Raw genomic sequence first — 18,603 nt, 5'->3', positions numbered from 1 at the left:
TGGTCTGCTATTCCTTCAGCACCATCCCAAACTTCCATGCAATGTTTAAAAGGCGTGCCAAACTGCCCCTCAACACCCAAAGCCTCGACCATTTCAGGAGATATTTCATCAACCCCTGGGGCTTTGCCACAATGGAGTTGTTTAATTACCTCAGTGACTTGACCCAGGGAAAATGATGATGATTCCCCTTTATCCTCCAGCTCTGTCTCCATTACAGAGGGTGGATTAGTGGGGTTCAGAAGTTCCACCGTTGTATTAGTATAACTGTCCTGGAGTTTCCCCTGCCACCTAACCCAATTTGGTACCAGATGGTGACCAGTTGACATCTCTGCCCCTCTCTTTACCCAAGTGTCTAAAATACACAATCTCAGTTCTGATGACATTAGTAGAAAATCGATCATGTGCTTTGGTCCAGTGTGCTCTAGTGCCAAGTGCACTTATGAACATCCTTGTGTTTGAATATGGCACATTGAAGTCTCCACGCAGTACCACAAAGTCCCCCAGCAGAGCCCTATGCAGGGCTCCAGCTAAGGTCTCCTTTCACACCATGGAGGTGATGCTTCATGTTCCCAGAGCCAGCCTCTGTCACCCAGGCCTAGTTTTCCACAGCTCCTCGCTATCACCATCATCCATGTGGCAGCACACCCCACCCAGTGATAGGTCTACAAGATGGGGGAGGAAGAGTGACCACGTTGCTCCTGCAGGATTGGCCCAACCGGGCACCGTGGCAGAGCCGACTTGACTCCAGATGTATACTTTCTCTGGACAGGGTCACCTTCTATCTGTCATGTTTGTTTGTTTTGTTTTATTTTGTTTTTCTTAATATTGATTTTTGTTTGGCTCCTTGTCTCCTTGCCAATTTGTTTTGGGAGACCCTACCAGGAGCACATGGCTCCTGACAAAACAGCTCCCAGGTTCATTATGGCACACAAACCTCTCGACCATGATAAAGGATGGTTTCTAGAGAAGACGTTCATATCTGTGCAATGATAACTTGGGCTGCCCTGGCTTAGTATTTATGGTTCACCAAGAAGGACTAGTAAATGTCTTCAATAATTATCTCTAAGTGTCAAAAACTGTTGACTATTCACATGCTGTCCTTTCTTTAAGAAATTGCACCATGGGATAAGCATCATGGACACGTAGTTTATGAAATATTACCATCCACTTCATTAGTTGCTTGGTCATTATATTCTCCTTTTCTGTCTTCTTCACTCTGCACTCTTTTGTCAGTAAATTTTCGTTTACTATCCCTCTTCCTCTTTACCTGCCCTCACCAGACCTTCACTTCATTTATTCTTCATATTTTTGTTCTGTTTTGAGCTGAATTGATTGATTGATTGATTTGTTGATCCCATCAGAGAGACTGAGGGGAAATGGCACCAATCTGGGGTTATATTTGAGTTTGAGCATTATAAAAGATTCAGGGCTTTTGGGAAGTCACCACCACTCCTCCACCCCACCCATATAGTTCTGTATGTCTTGCCTTTTGATATTCTCTCTCATCCATTTATTTATTTCATGCTTACATGCATCATTTTACGTTTCTTTTTTTGAGATAGGCATTGAAGATTTTCAGCTAATCAATTAATCAATAACTTAAAAAATATAGGCCTTTACTCTCCTTAATTATGCCTCATTTGTGCTTTACATGTGCCGTTGGCTCAAAAAAAATTACTTCCAGTTTGACCCAAGCCCCATCAATATGAAACCCTAAAGCGTTCTGCGGAAGAGAAAAAAAGCCCACATCTATTCATAATGTTTTTTGATAGAGATCCTTAGTAGGCCCATTGCCCTCAATAAAAGAAACGGTTGAACAGCCTCTCAATTTCTCTGTATGTCCCCTCTGGTGTTCAGTGTGTGTACAGCAGGCAAATGTTGATTCAAAGTTGAATAGATCGGAACGTTCGATTAGCATTTTGACTGGAAATGCACATCTCTATGTTTTATTATTTTATAATTTTTAGAGACCTTATAGAAACCAGATCTTTTTTAACACTTTCATATTTTTGAAAATGTCTGTTTACCTTCCCTGATGATGCTGTCAATTATGCAAAATGTGTTGCTCTTTTAAAAATGAGATATATGTGTGCTTGTGCCCTGACTATCCAGGAATGTAACACCCCAAACAGAGGTGGATTTTAAAGTATGGAGTCACCACACACTGAAAGCAGATGCTCTGCTGGGCAAAGCCACACTGGACCTGATGCAAGCATTGGAGCAGCATGACAGAAAATGTATGGCTCAGCTTAAGACACAGAATACTCATTATGTTACTTTAGTGCCACAGCAGATTTACTTAGACATAACATAACATAACTTAACATAATTAAACCAAACAAATCCAGAGCTATGAATTCTGAACCTTTTCCGTCATGTACATTGTTAACAGCCCTTATGTTAAAGAATGATTAAACACAAGAAACATTGTAAGAATAATCATAGCATTAAATTCTTGGACTGTTGGACTATTTGCAACTCAAGAAAAGGTAATTAAAAATAACTGTTTCAGTTGAGCTATTGCAGGATCATAATGTTGCAGGATCACAACTAACAGCAGCTAGTTGTTGATGCTGCCTGCAAATCAAAAAGCAAAAATTACAAATTAAACATTTATAATGTCGTTGTATCTTGATGACGAATAGTGCTTCTGTTCTACAGTGGACAATGTGAAGGAGGTGCTGAAGCTGAGTGTTGAGCAGAAGGGTGCCGTGGTGCCCACCGGGGAGCTCACCATCTATTTAGATGGCCTAACTGTCACAGACCAGGAGGAACTGGAACCGCTTACCAACTGCAGAGCCACAAATGGCACCAGTGAGTGTGCTATTTATATGTTAAGGCTGGTTAATGGTTCACTTTTAAGATCTTTGTGTAACTATTAAACTAAAACCCATGGGGAAGCATAAGGAGAGAAAAGCATGTACATATATTCAGTGATTTTGCTAAGTGTGTGTCATGCATTAAAATCTGAAAGTCCACAGTAAATAACCATCCACACACAAGACCTGACAGGAGTAGCTATCAATATACCATGCAAGTGCTTTTTTAACTCTAAATACAGGCCAAAATCTGTGCGCACCTGGTGACATGCTAGTGTAGCCACTACCACTACACTTAACTTTAGTGTAAATAAATAGTACTTCAAAGTTGTAGATAGATTCAGGATTCCACTGCTCCATACTGTGTTCACTCATGTGGACCATGTGCTATAATGAAATAAAACACTCCAGTGGCTGTGGTGAAAAATACATTGAATGGTGGTTGCCTGCAAGCTAACATTTATTTTCCCATTCTTTCCAGAAGTCCAACAGAATGGTGATACTATCCATGAAAATGGAGATTCTTCGTGTTCTTCGAGGGTAGCCAACAGGTAAACAAACTAAATGATCAAGCATCTTCATTTGTGAAAAAGCCTTTATTTCTTTACCTTGCTTGTACATTGCATTCTCCTGATTTGTGCTAGACTTGTTTTCCAGCCTCCTGTCTGTGTCATTGCTCTTGATCTACTCCCCTGCTTTACTGTGTACCGGCTACCAAACTGGTACCAGTTTTTGTCATGCATGTGTATTGTCCTTCAATGAGGCTAACAGTGTTTTGAGAGGCAAAACCAGAGGTATTATCTGGAGTTGCTAAGAGGACTGCTAAACATAAATGGGGAGAAATCTAAAATGTAACTTTCTTTCCCCTCTGGGAATAGATGCGCCACAGGGGCAGCTTGGAGAGCATGAGCTGCTAGCTCTTGTGGAAATTGCGGAGACTAATTTGGTGTGCGTCATGTGTGGGTTGTTGTTTGTGTAAGTGTCAGACCCTCTGACACGTCTGGACTTGGACTGAACCCAAATGCACGACTCAAGAAACAAAGTGTCAAATAAACAATCCTTTAATGACAAGTACAAACAGAAAATCTCTCACACAGATGAACATCTGTAACTAGAAATATAACAGAAAATCACTCACGAGAAGGAAAATGTCTAACTACAAAAACAATAGAAAAACACTCACTAGGAGGAAACAAAAAACACTATTTTGAGGAATAACTACTAAACTTGAAAAAACAAAAGCAAGATGAAGTATCAAAGAAATACAAAACCTGGCTGGACATGAAACTGGAAGTAAGTGCGCATTCTCTGACATGAAGACAAGATGAACTGGCGCAGGACAAAGGGAGACACACACACAAGGTAATGTGAAACAGGTGAGACAATCAGGACTAGGCAGACAATCAGACCAGAGGGAAACATGCAAGGGGAAGGGCAAGTTACCTGAAATGAGAGTAGGGTTTCAAAATAAAGCAGGAAGTCATGAGACAAAAAGACAAAAAAATTACAACATAACCTAACAGGATTTCTTTGACATTACACCCTCAATATGTAATATTTAATCATTGATTATGTTTTTAAAACATGTTCAAGCTCAATACAACATGCTGGACTGTTGTCAGGTTGACAAGTTGAGACATTACAATAGGAAAAAGGTAAAAATGATCATGTTAAATTGGGTGTTGCACTTGCATCAAAGCTGATCAGCACCCAAGCCTACTGTATTTTAATTTCTCCCAAGTCCGAATGCCAGTTGTATACTTTTCCATTTCCAGCTTATGCCAAGTGGTCATTTGTGTTAGCGGGCACTTTGACCCTTGGTACTTAAATAATAAAACCTTACACATAACATCATTATTACTTATACATTTTAAACAAAAGACAATTGAAGTAACACATATTTGTTTTGGGTTTTTGCGTGTGTGTGAACTGAAATTACATTTCTTGCCAGGAATACATCCATTATGTATGAACAAAATTACTGGAGACAGCTTTTCTTCTTCATCAGGGATGTATGTGGGTGGTTTAATCTATTTTGATTAACAATGTGAAAAACAGAAATGGGGTGATTCATTTTTTGTTGTTCTACAGTGATGGTGTAGTAACTTTACATTACTCCTGTTCTTGCTGTGCAAGACCACAAGCTGCTGTGCCTTAAAAAATGTGGAAATGTTTCTGCTCATTTGTTTAATGAGCATCTTTGTTTTAAAATTCTAACAAAAAGTGCTGGGAGGTCTGAGGACAAACAAATAAACAACAAATAAATAGTTCCCTAAAGTTTTCTACAGTAAGTTTTTTTTTTTTTTTTTTTTTTTTTTTTTAAGTTTTCCAAAATTTCAATATAAATGATGAGGAAGAGCCGGGTATTTTTATGCCCGCCATGACACCCGGAAAACAATTTTTTTTGACATCTTGCACCACTGAGCAACTGATTGGCTGTTACCATGCCATGGCTCTGCATGTAACCATGTAACCAGAGCGTGTAACCAAACAGATGTTGCTGTGTTTCTGTTCACCACTTTCAACCAACCTTGCCTGTTAAATGTAATGTAATGAAGGTGTTGGGTGCTGTGGATGTGTGTGCTAACATAAGTGTAGAAGGAAACCCAGACTAAACTAAATAAGGTCAAACCAAACAAACAAAGCCTTCCAGGAGGGAGGGCGAGCCATCTTGGATTCTCCCAAGCTTTTAAGGGCTTTGCCCAGGTGCAAGCAATCCCCAACGAGGAGGGAGGAGCAATCAGGGAGGGAACCTGCAAAAAGAGAGCAGAGGCAGGAGCAGGAACTGATCTGAGGCCTGAGGTCGTCACAGGTGCACTGCCGATTTTTGAGAAAATTTAAGGATTTTAAGTGCGCCTTATAGTGTGAAAAATACGGTAATATGAAGTAACCTCTTGAAATAATTCTATTGGTGGTTAGAGTTGCCTTTTTGTTATTAGCAGCCAACTATTGCAGCGCCATGATGAATTTTTCATTCAATGTGTATTTTTGAATCTGTACAGGTGAAACTGAACTATTGGTTAATGAGTTTGAACCCCTGATTTATGCTTAAAGAATTTAAATAAACACTCATTCATGTTCCCTTTAACCTTATTTTCTCCTTGCATTGGATTTCAGTACTAAGACAGCAAGTCCAATGGCCTTAAACATAGTGTAAGAAAGTGATTGATACTGAAAAAAGTAATAATAATCACTGGAAAGGTTTCCAGTCTTTTTGGGCTGTACAACTAATTGAAAATTGGGGAAATGTGATGGTGATTTCCTGGTATTACTCACTGTGCAGTGCATTCCACTGAACATATTGTATGATTAAGACCATTCTTTGGAGTTGTCTGCACTTGTCTTTTTATTTCTTCTTTCCTGGACAGAATTAGTCATGAGGCATAGAGGGTTAGAGACATCTTATTGATCTTGGTGAGGGTAGTCTGTAGCATGGATAGAATGCTGCTGCTTCACAAGGGCCCTTTCAGCTATGCCATTATAATATCACACCATCCCATTATGTCCTGTCCTCCCCCTGCATTAGTTAATAGAATTGACATTTTTGTTAATGTGTCGTGTATGTGATATCTAATGTATAGTATAAGTTTTATGAAGTGTTACTTGGTTGAGGAATGATTGTGTTCTCTCCTGAAGCACATTGAATGGCTCAGACTTGGGCCCGAGGTCAGATTCCTGCTCTGCCTCCAATGGTGTAGATGGTCAGATGCCTTCCAGCTCCGGCAGCCCCGCCCTTGCTCATGTCATCAATGGAGACAGCACACCCAGCTCCACCTCAGTCCATCAACCTTCAGATAATGACATGGAGAACAGGACTGGTGAGTTCACATTTTACATGTGTGAATTACCGTAAAGGTTTTTTTATTTATGCCCATTTTGAGAACTAGGCAACATATTATCTGGCAGGGGGGGTATATATATATATATATATATAGAAAGAGAGAGAATATTTTTATTTGAGAATCTAAAATACTTACGTTTCCTCCGATATTTTTGATGTCATGAGATATTTAAGTTACATTAATTTTTGCCCATGTTTGAATTAAGTTACAAAGCAAAGCCGCAGATGTTTAAAGCATACACTCTTTTCAAGAGTGTATGCTCTTCAATTGAAGTGTTCTTAAAATTCTACTTTTAAGGTTAGAAAATTAATACCTTTTTCAACACTTATTCCCTTTGTTCAGTGGATGTTTACTCACAGAGACACTTGTTGATCGATCAGAAGGCATAAGACTACTGGACTAATAGACCGTTGTTGTTAAATCTTCCATTTAAATTGAACTTTTTTACCTTGAGACATCACTGACATTGAGACGTGGGTGAAGGAAGAGTCCATTCCATATATTAACACAGCACCATTGTGTTTCCCTGACTTGCCTGCAGTCAACGGGGAGTCCTGTGATGCTGTTCTCGTGCCATCATCTGTTACAAGAGGAGATGTGCTGTCCCCTGCAGATGACCATGAGGACTGCAGCCAAGATGCTGCCCAACTGGACTCTGTCACAGCATCTAATAACACATCCCATCCCCTACCACTGTCCACCCAGCCTCCGGCCTCATCTTCTCCTGCTGCTAAGCCACCTGATGCTCCTGCTGCTTCACCCTCCACAGTGACTTCCTCAGCCCAGGGTGCCACTGCGGCAACAACCTCCATATCCTCTTCCACTCCAGCACTGGGAGTGGCAAATGCTTCAGGAGTGGGTGGTGGTAACAGTAGTAGCAGTGTAACTGTAACTGCAGATGGGGCCAAACCCAGACAGCAGGTCCCCAGTGCTGGAGCCTCAGATCCTCTGCCACCAGGGTACAATGCTCATTTTCTGCTTTCCATGATTGTTATTGCTGAATTTTTTTTTTCAAACCTATTATTACAGTATGAGGGATTTACCTTAGAGTGAGCATTTTGAGCAGTAAAGTCACACTAATTTCACAAATTAGCAAGCCACATGAAGTTTTGTTTTTGTTTGCACTCTTGTAATTGTTAATTGTTGTCTTTTTAGATGGGAACAGAGGAAAGACCCACATGGGAGAACATACTATGTAGATCACAACACCAGGACTACTACCTGGGAAAGGCCACAGCCGCTTCCACCGGGGTAAGTACCAGTCCAAAACATGCTTTATGTCTTTACCTCCTTTCTGACCACATTGTGTCACTTTAGCAAATTTGTCTTTTTGTGAAAACTTTTGATCTCCATGGTGATTATGATCAACAGAGTTTCATAATGTATATGTGTCACTCAACGTTTATTTGTCCACTCATCCCCCCTGTGTTCAGTTTTGTTGGAGGTAAATTTTAGCTTAGGGTGGTGGTCAGGGTCAGTTAGTCATTGTCTGATGAATATCATCAAGTGGAAGTGAGCATTTATAGTTACAGGGGTTGAATTTATAGCAACCATAAACATCTTTGAACTATTGTGAATTAATTGGGTCTAAAGTCAGCATCAGATTGGACCCTAACCCTGGTCTTTGCAGGATTAGCCCCCTTCTCACAAGTTGGCATATTTGTGTCTTTTTTAATTGCATCGTCTGTCCCCTTCACTGTGCCAGCTGGGAGCGACGAGTGGATGACCGGGGCAGGATCTATTATGTGGACCACAACACTCGCACCACCACATGGCAGCGTCCCACAATGGAATCAGTTCGTAACTTTGAGCAATGGCAGAGCCAGCGCAGCCAACTGCAGGGAGCTATGCACCAATTTAACCAGAGATACCTCTACTCTGTAAGACCAACCTCACTGCACCCCTCAGTCACTATTTTAATTGTTTGATTTATGCACTCTTTGCTAATGATTGAGTTTGTTAATCATCTTTTCATTTTTGAATCAATTTTCAAATTAAAGGGCCCCCTCACTCCCTCAAATCCCTTTTGATCGGGTAAACTTCTCTCCACATTTGATAGCATAAAATGAAAGTAACACTATGTTTACTGTATGCCTGGAAATAGTGAGAGTGAAATATTACTGTTAACTATTTTTACTAAATGCCCCGTGTTTAGTATCTGCCTGCCTAGTCAGAAATAATAACTCCCTCGTTGGTTAACATGTGGAAAACATGTGGAACACATGGGAAAAATTAAACTTCTTGAGGGAATGTCCAGACATTTTGAGTCACCTGAGCACACCGGATCATTCCACCCGTTAGCTTTTATCAGCTTGTTAGCTTTTAAGTAGTGCATTTAGCTCAGATTCCCCCATGGTACACTGTTTACTCAGTGCAACAGAAAGCAGACTGTGACTCTTGCTGAAACCACTTTTGCAAATCTTTGAAGGTGATTAAGTTTAGTTTGTGTGGCTCTCCATCGCCAATTAACCCGTTGTCTGTTCTCTGCACTGTGTATTGAATCAGATATTCACCTTATTATAATGGTCCAGAACTCTTCTACAGATATTTTTAGTTGTTTTCTTTTCTTTTTTTTTTTATGAAGAAGTTAAGGGATCTTTAATAAGGTCTTGGTTTTTGATTATCCAGGCTTTATAATAACAAATAAATCGTATGTAATAAGACATGACACACACTGCGATGCCTAATTAAGTTGAGTTAAGGTAGAGCTCTGAAATCATCATGCCGACGGGATCAGATCCCATGACCTCTTCGAAGCACTGCCAAGAAAAACTCAACTTTGCCTGAAAGTGCAAATTTCAAACCATGTAAAACCGGAGATACAATCATTTTAATTTCCCAATGTGTAAATATAGTAGGTTAAAGAGAAAAATAAATTATCAGATCATATAGATGAAGTTGTGCTGAAAAAAAAAAAAGCATGTGTACAGGTTCAGACCTCTAAGGATTAAATATGTCCCTCTTTTCATTCCTTTCCCCAATTAATTTGATTTCTTTCTTAGTGCAGTTTTGCAATACTATTTGGTATCCAGTGTCATTTACCTCAAAAGTGAGAAGTGAGATCTTTTTGAGGGTCCTGCTCCCAAGGCTTTCATCTATGCAGGAATGTCATCTTTATTGATGTGTAGCTTACAGCACAAACCAAATGACAGCCATTTGTTGATTCTTGAACAGTAACCCGCCATAGATGCCATTTTCAAACCAGAACACAGCTTTTTGATTCACATTTAGTTCTATAGTGTTCCTGTTGAGGATATTATTTTTTCGGAATTTAGAATATTTTGGAGAGAACCTGTAAATTTATGTCTATGTGTGCATCTCTCGTTTCCAGGCATCCATGATGTCTGCTGAGAATGACCCTCTTGGCCCACTACCTCCTGGATGGGGTGAGTTCACATTCTTTTTTCTAAAGCCACATGGTGCCAGTATACAGTACTTGAAGTAATCTAAAAGGGTACAGAGATGTTTCAGCATACAATATGCTTATTTTCATGCCATAAATCTGTTCTTCTGTAAAGTGTGTATTGTATAGTGACTTTGTCAAAACTGGATTTATAGTCCTGTCAACCTCCTTATTACTTCCTTTGCTGTCACTGGTCATCGATCACAAAGATCACAGTTGACAGTTTAACAGTTTTTCGAGCATAAGTCAGCACTGGTAATAAGAATGTCATTGTTACTACATTTTGACCATCCTGATTATTAAGCTGTGTGTGTTTTTTAACAATAGAGAGACGTGTGGACTCCAATGATAGAGTGTACTTTGTCAATCATAACACCAAGACAACGCAGTGGGAAGACCCTCGAACTCAAGGGTGAGAGACTATTTTCCACACATGAGAAATAAACCCCTAAAACGCACAAGATATATACATTATTTATTTATGGTTTTTTTGTTTTTTTTTTTAACCTGTCCTGTTCATCAGCTGTGGCAGGCAATATGAATGCTCCTGGTGCCTTGTTGTGCTGAAACGGTTTTACTCTGTGATTGACATCCTGACATAACCCTTTACTGGCAATGGTATTAGTTTGCTGGTACAGGTACCGCTGAGGCTGAGACTCAGGAGTGGATAGAAAGAGAGAATAGGAGCAGGCTAGTGAAGACGGTTGTGGAGGGGGGTACAAAGTCATCAACAATATTAATGTGGGGGAGAAGGGGGTGCACACAGAAATATCAACGATACGATTAGCAACATCAATATCAACATAAACCATGAGACCAGGAAGGGAGTGTATATATGTGTGTGTATGTATATGGTACAGTTTGTCATTGGATACTGTGGATAATTTACTGGAGCTAATGTGGGGTACCGGAAAAAACCCGCCCCTGGCAAACCCCTAGAGTCAGCCCCAGGTCCAACCCACGCAAGGACATGGAGGAAAACACGGGAGTGGCAATCCCCACCAGAATCACCCAGCTAGAGACCTGACCAGGGCCAGCCCTGCCATTTGCAGGCGGCAGACTCCCAGTACAACCCCATGCACTACCCCAAGCCCCTGATGTCTACTAGGGATGTATATCTCCACCACTAACGTTCATTGAGATACTGTTTAAAATGTTAAAATGTTACAACCAAACGTCTTTTTACAAATAAAACTGATGTTGAATAATATAAAACACACTAGACCCAAATGATTAAATACTATTGTGTTTGGCTAACATCAATAGCTGAGAATGCTAACAGAAGCTCGTGGAAAATTCTAGCAGCACTAGCTGAATGCTAAGTAGCACTCTTATTAGATGACTGCCTAACAATGCAGAAAATATCAACACAACACATGTATTTACAAGCTAAACATCGTTGGCAGTCTATTTTCCAGTTAGCTGCTGCGACTTGCCAATGGGCTGTGTGCTTCTAAGACCTGAATATAAACTACTGCCACGATAAAACAAAACAGGAAGCTGTGTGGACTTACGCTTAGCTTTTCAAAATAAAATGAAGAGGTAACCAGACCCACAGACCCACAAATAATAATAAAATAATTTAAGTAGCAAAAGTCTTGACGTTTGTGTGTGTGTGTGTAAAATTCTTTAGAGACGACACTTAGAGACGATACTTAATTGCTTTATTTTGTTTGTTGTGTGTTAAGGCTACAGAATGAAGATCCTTTGCCTGAAGGTTGGGAGATCCGGTACACAAGAGAAGGGGTTCGTTACTTTGTGGATCACAACACCCGAACCACCACTTTTAGTGACCCCCGCACTGGAAAGTCCTCCGTGTAAGGACCCATTTTAAAATGCTGTTGCTGTTCATATGTTATGCATCAGGTCACATGTTTGAGTCATGCCCTAAACCAATATTAACATCGTGGAAACAGGAGAATATTACAGGCCATTGTTTCCATGTCCTTCGTTCTTTAGGGAATATGAGACATTTCACCTATTTTCAAAACCGACTTCACTATTCATGCCACTTTGTTATTGCTTCATTGGAACTTTTAAATCTTTTTGTGCTTTCAGTACCAAGGGCCCTCAAATTGCCTATGAGCGTAGTTTCCGATGGAAGCTTGCCCATTTTCGGTACTTGTGCCAGGTTGGTGATTCTTTTCTTTTTTGTACCATTCCATCGCTCTTTCCTTCACTCAGTCTGACATAATTATTGTAATTTTTAATGCATTCATTTTTTTATCCTCTCTTTCTTCAGTCCAATGCTCTCCCTAGCCATGTGAAGATCACAGTCTCCAGACAGACACTGTTTGAAGACTCTTTCCAGCAAGTAAGTTGGTCCCTCCACCACCCTCCTGTCACAGATGTCATACAGCACATAGTAATACATTTCAAATACATCACCCCTTAAATTCAGAAATTGTCTCCGCTGTATATCCAAACCACCATTCACTATTGTTGCTGATGTAGGTTTTACCTGATTTGTTTTTTTCTGTGTCATGTAGATCATGGCCCTTAAGCCATATGATTTGAGGAGGAGACTCTATGTCATCTTCAGAGGTGAAGAGGGTCTTGACTATGGTGGTCTAGCACGGTAAAATAGATTTTCTTCTTTGATTACTTACACTCAGTGTCTTGATCATAACTTCTTTGATGTTTGCCTTCTTTCCCTCTATTACTTTTCAGAGAGTGGTTCTTCTTGTTGTCTCACGAAGTGCTAAACCCCATGTACTGTCTTTTTGAGTATGCCGGCAAGAGCAACTACTGTCTGCAGATCAACCCAGCCTCAGCCATCAATCCTGACCACCTCTCCTATTTCTGCTTTATAGGCCGTTTCATTGCAATGGCAAGTTTACATTCCACAAAATGCAATAAGTGAAATACCTCATCTTTACTGAACAATAATTGATCAAGCTGTATCCAAAACACTTTGAATATTTGCACTTATTTATTTCCTCAGGCTCTTTTCCATGGCAAGTTCATCGACACAGGCTTTTCTCTGCCTTTTTACAAACGCATGTTGAACAAGAAGCTTATCCTCAAAGATCTCGAGTCCATTGACCCTGAGTTCTATAATTCGCTCATATGGATCAGGTAATTTGTCCACACTGGAAAATGTACAGTACAGGCCAAAAGTTTGGACACACCTTCTCATTCAAATGAATAGGAAAGTGTGTCCAAACTTTTGGCCTGTACTGTACATCTGTGAGCACACCTTAACTTGAACAATCAAAGTTCTGTGAAGCTTTCAAAGTGACAACACTTGTCATTCAGTGGAACTTTTTATTAAAGAGAGATGTGCATTGTTAATTAGATAACCTAGAATTTCCTTACTCATCTTTGCTCAGAAAATCTGTGTCACTTGACCCCCACCTGGAAAACCATTGTCACTGGTTGCTGTCACATCAAACTTGTTGAAACTCTTTAAAGAAACTCATGATTTATTCTGACAGATACAAATACAGATAAAATATGTTTAATGTCTACAGTTTTTACTCCCTTCCCAATAATCTGTGAGAAGCTTAAATGGGCAAGAGCAATACACTTTTATTTTCTTTCTGGACAACACAAGCTGACTTACACCTGTGACAAATCCAGAGACGAAAATACACCTTTAACATCTGAAATGCAACAAAAAATTACACAACATTCAATACTGAATGAATATTGGAGAAGAAGGAAAAGCATTTGGAGTGAGCAGTATGGGTCTAGGTCTGGACAGACTTGTATATCCGTGCAAGATGCAACTCGAGAAAATAAAATACATAATTTCTTTGGAGACTCCGGCGCTAGAGCTGCTATGAGGGGATGACTGAGGTGACAAAAAGTCTCCTGCACAGAGAAGTTGCTCATATTCAGAATTCTTTTTGAACCAATTAGCCGTTGACCCTGTGTAACTCTGTGAAATAGCGGGCTCTCTTGTCTCCTCAGGGACAACAACATTGAAGAGTGTGGCCTGGAGATGTTTTTTTCAGTAGACATGGAGATTCTGGGAAAGATCACCTCCCATGACCTCAAACCTGACGGTGCCAATGTCTTAGTTACAGAGGAGAATAAGGAGGAGTATATCAGGTTTAGTATAGCCAGTTTCATCATAGCTGCAGAAATACCTAGCCTCTGAGTGTCCCTTACAGTGAATGTGTTTTTGTTTGTTTTTTAATCTGGCCGGCCTGCAGTCTAATGGCAGAGTGGAGATTCTCTCGTGGGGTTGAAGGTCAGACAAAAGCTTTCCTGGATGGTTTCAATGAAGTGGTTCCACTTCAGTGGCTGCAGTACTTTGATGAGAAGGAGCTGGAGGTGAGCAGTACTCCAAAAATCTGATTCTGTATGCATCTGTTGTTTTCTATTTAAACAATTTCCCAAGAGAGATTAATTAAGCAATCCTGATTCTGAAATAAACCCCTCCAGATTTCACTAATTGACTAATCAATAGAAATTGGATCAAATAATAAGGTTTGTGCAGGAAAGCAAATGACTCTCTTGTCTATGATTTCTGCTGGTTCTCTTTGTGTGCCCTGTCATCCATGTATATATGTGTGCATGATCCAGGTGATGCTGTGCGGTATGCAGGAGGTGGACCTGCAGGACTGGCAGAGAAACACAGTGTACCGTCACTATACCAGGAACAGCAAACAGATCATCTGGTTCTGGCAGGTAGAGTCTCAGCTCAGCCTCTTAATTGTTAAAGAATATCCCATTAGCTTTTGTGTAGGTCTTGGGTTGTGCAGTGTGGTCAGTGATCAGTGTGTTTGCTGTCTCCTCCTCCCCTTCAGCTGGTCAAAGAAGTGGACAACGAGGTGCGACTGCGGCTCATGCAGTTTGTCACTGGGACCTGCAGGCTTCCTCTGGGGGGCTTCGCTGAACTCATGGGTCAGTAACAGACACGCACACACACAGGGAACACATTTACCTCATGATCATTCAGACATCAAGAGCCGCTGACTGTCTTTGAACAGTCACACTGTTTGTGACCTGGAGTCAACATTAAAGGACAGTATAAGAAGGCATGTGTGACAGAGATAGCCCTTTAGCTTTGGGGTTAAAGACACTTGACAGATGAACATAGTGTCATAGTGTCATACTTGAGTAGCAGCAGGGAAGCATCATTGCTTCCCTGCTTCCCTGCTCACAGATTGTTTCAAGTCTCTACCTTTAGTCTGCTGCTGGTTGAATCCAGCTCAGACTGATGTCATGTGAAAGATCTGACCCAGTAAGTCCGGGATGTTCTACCGCTTCAGCCAGAAAAACGCTTTGTTTGCTTTGGCTGTCTACTGTCTGTTAAATGATGAAAAGTTGTTCAGTGTGTATGATGTTTACCAATCGTTTGTTGAGCCCTCTGAATGTTAAGACATGAAGTCTTCTCTTGATTGTTGAAAAGGAAACATGTTTCCTCATTATTGCACCAAGATTCTCTTCTCTCTTCATTTTGACAGACAACTCCCTCAGTTTCAATTATCAATGAACGCTTTGCAGCGTTTTAGATAAGTTCTGCCTGAAGTGACACTGAAACAAATCACCCCATCTTTGCTTTTGCAGGAAGTAATGGGCCCCAGAAATTCTGCATTGAGAAAGTGGGCAAGGACACGTGGCTTCCTCGGAGCCATACTTGGTGAGTGCAGCTCTGTGCCACTGGTTCTTCTGAGAGTTTTACCTGAAGATATTATTATTTACATTAACATGAAATAGTAGTTATAAGCGAGTTACACTGAATTGTCACAGGTATAACAGTTTTCTAGAAAAGTGCATCACAGTTGCCACAGTTTATGTAAGACAGCGTTTGTCTTCCTTGATATGGAATCAGGCATTTTATTGTGTATCTTGTGATGTTTGCTTCTCCATCCTGGTGTTTTCAGTTTTAATCGTCTGGACTTGCCTCCCTACAAGAGCTTTGAGCAGCTGAAAGAGAAGCTACTCTTTGCCATTGAGGAAACAGAAGGATTTGGCCAAGAATAGAGGGAAGAGTCCAGTATTTCTATCCCTTCCCCATCGCTGTTTAGTCAGTCTAACAAACTAAAAGAATTGCACAAGATAACCACCAATGTATATAAGCTATTTTCTCATTTTGAACCAAATCTTAATTTGCAGTATAATTTTTGCTGCAGTCCTGATCCCCAGCCCTGAGCGATCATATGATACTCCATCATGAAATATGCAAGCATTTCAGGATTTCTGCTCCTCTGTTTAAAAACAGAAATCATGGATATTTTTTTATGTTTTTTCCCCACTGCTGACTGCTTTTTAAAATAGACTGACACATGACACTTGTTTTGAGGGGATTTTGTATTAGAAGTGCTACTTTTAAAGCTCTAGTTCTATAGAGATTTTAAAAGGCAGGGATTGTTCTGGGGTCTGGTGCCTGAATTTCTTCTTTTTCTTGTTGGACACATAGTAATTGTTGCAATTGTTTAGCGTGCTTGGATAACTCCCTCTGAAGATGAGAAGACTGTCTTCCACCACATAAATTTTAGCATGGATCGCTTGGCCTCTACATTAGTTTTTTTTTTTTTTTTTTTTACATTATATGTTTATAATCAAGTGTTTAAGGATGCACAGATCTGAACCAGATGAACCATGTTACACAGCCCACAATGAGATTGTGGAAAGTGGCCTGGAGAAAGAAGCATCATGGGAAAATAGACTCTGGTGTGAAGTTTCTGGAAAAAATCTCCTGTATCAAAAATCTAATGGAACTTTGGGGAGCAAAGGAAATTTTTTCTAAAGTGAAGGAGGGAATTGTGCGCATGAGTGTATCTGTGTGCGCTGAACACAATCCAGGCCACCTAGACCACAGCCAACTGGATGACAGTCACAGTTTTCATTAAACTTTAAACTTTGAGCAGTTTGGGAAACAGTTTCAATGCAGACATTTGGAGTGGCTGAACTATTGATTTACTCTTGGCTGACTCTCATGCTTCTGAGTGAAGGGCGTCCAGTCTATAAAGCCTTGGGTTTACAGAACACCAGACATGCACTTGGTTTCTGTTTTTAGAAAACATGGAAATCACTTTTACTTTAGCATTTCAGCTCTGGGCACCACTATAATGATTTAACCAAGAATATCAAAGACAAAGTTCATAGACCTCACTGATAAATTCTGATGAATGTACTCCTCTCAGTACGTGTGTTGATGTGCTGAGAGGAGCTTTCAGCTTCTCTTTTTAAAAACTTTAACCAGTCACAGCTGGAGACAGTGCTGCATTAATGTCATCATCAGTGCAGGAAATGATGTAGAACACCCCACAGACAGTGTTAGATTGATTTGGTAAATGATTAGAGTAGCTTAGAAGACCTGTGTTCGTCAATGATTCACTTAGAAAACTGCAGACTGAGAACTGTTCAAAGAAAGTGAAGAATTTAACCCCAGACATATATGTCTTGAGAATATTAATTTGGTCAGACACCTGAACCTGTAAAGTATTGATAGAGAATAACTGCTGTCTCACGCAGTATGTATCTGCTGTTTGGCTGTTAACACAACTTAGCCACGCAACATGACTTAACCTAAGTCAAAATATTGGGCCTTCTCTCCTCAGAAGAGGTTAATATATTGAGCTCCTGTTCAATATCATTGACAGCGCTGACAGCGCTGACATGACAAGCCTTACTGTGATGAAGATATGTCAGTGAAAGAAATGGACAGAGCTCTGAAGAGACGCTGACCCTGCAGGCTAGTAATAAAAGCCTAGTAATGCAATGCATTGCTGTATGTTGTCTTTGTTTTGCACCCCTATTTGTTTCTTGCTGTTGTTTTTTTTTTTTATTCCCCCCCTCCCCATTTGTTTTTGTTTTTTCAAAAATGCTCCAGGGGACATGCTATTTGTCTTCTACTCCATTGTTACTATATGACAACTTTGGTGCTTATTCTTTCAGTTAATGAAATTAAAAAAGAAAAAAAGCTTTGGCTGTGGCAGGCCATTTTTAGTTCTGTTGTTTTCTCACACCACTAAAACAGCAGCAACATGCTTTATGTTGTTGTAAGAGGAGCTTGTGATTCGTCATCAATTGTACATAATATGTATTCAGTTGTCCCTGAGAAAGAGCAGTGTGGAGGCACCAACATTGTAGCCAAAGGAGCCAACTCATAACTCTGCTTCCTTTTGGGCAGACACCATTCATCAAAGAAAATCAATTGTATGTGAATATTCATTGTATAAAATTAATGAAAGTAAATAAAGTACTTAAATATTATAATTAATTACACAGAGCCGAAGCGCCATTGATGGAAATCTGTGATGCCTTTGTGCTTATCAGAGATAGATGGGCTGTTTGAGATGGCCTTCATCGGAGCCAGAGCCAGGGCTGAACATCAACTGGACATGTTTAAAGCATCATGTTGCTGTAGGTCAGCACAGGAACTGTGACTCCGGCTGAGGCCTCCTCAAACTCGCCCACACTGTAACATATCACATGTAGATACACACTGTAAACAACTACACTGTACAGAATGCCCCTTTATTGGAGACAACGTGTATAGAAGATTCATTTTTAATCTGCTTTCATCCATTTTAAATGAAGAGATGGACTTATGAGATACAAATAAATGAGTGAATAAACC

General features: G+C 40.2%; 1 protein-coding gene across 1 annotated transcript in view; it reads left to right on the top strand.

Moving 5' to 3' along the window:
* The window catches only part of wwp1 (WW domain containing E3 ubiquitin protein ligase 1), a 35,303-nt gene extending 16,704 nt beyond the window's left edge, over positions 1–18,599 (top strand). Inside the window, exons 5-25 of the mRNA XM_029529059.1 lie at positions 2,113–2,237; positions 2,662–2,814; positions 3,301–3,370; positions 6,456–6,637; positions 7,203–7,620; positions 7,817–7,912; positions 8,367–8,541; positions 9,993–10,047; positions 10,392–10,476; positions 11,753–11,881; positions 12,123–12,195; positions 12,307–12,378; positions 12,554–12,642; positions 12,735–12,894; positions 13,009–13,142; positions 13,980–14,120; positions 14,225–14,345; positions 14,598–14,702; positions 14,822–14,918; positions 15,585–15,657; positions 15,902–18,599. Of these exons, the coding sequence (XP_029384919.1) occupies positions 2,113–2,237; positions 2,662–2,814; positions 3,301–3,370; positions 6,456–6,637; positions 7,203–7,620; positions 7,817–7,912; positions 8,367–8,541; positions 9,993–10,047; positions 10,392–10,476; positions 11,753–11,881; positions 12,123–12,195; positions 12,307–12,378; positions 12,554–12,642; positions 12,735–12,894; positions 13,009–13,142; positions 13,980–14,120; positions 14,225–14,345; positions 14,598–14,702; positions 14,822–14,918; positions 15,585–15,657; positions 15,902–16,001 (2,653 nt within the window). The 3' untranslated portion in view covers positions 16,002–18,599. The remainder of the gene's footprint in view (positions 1–2,112; positions 2,238–2,661; positions 2,815–3,300; positions 3,371–6,455; positions 6,638–7,202; positions 7,621–7,816; positions 7,913–8,366; positions 8,542–9,992; positions 10,048–10,391; positions 10,477–11,752; positions 11,882–12,122; positions 12,196–12,306; positions 12,379–12,553; positions 12,643–12,734; positions 12,895–13,008; positions 13,143–13,979; positions 14,121–14,224; positions 14,346–14,597; positions 14,703–14,821; positions 14,919–15,584; positions 15,658–15,901) is intronic.
* Positions 18,600–18,603: the final 4 nt, after the last annotated feature.

This window comes from Echeneis naucrates, chromosome 20 (assembly GCF_900963305.1).
Source record: "Echeneis naucrates chromosome 20, fEcheNa1.1, whole genome shotgun sequence".
NCBI lineage: Eukaryota > Metazoa > Chordata > Actinopteri > Carangiformes > Echeneidae > Echeneis > Echeneis naucrates.
This window is presented reverse-complemented; position numbering and strand designations above follow the sequence as displayed.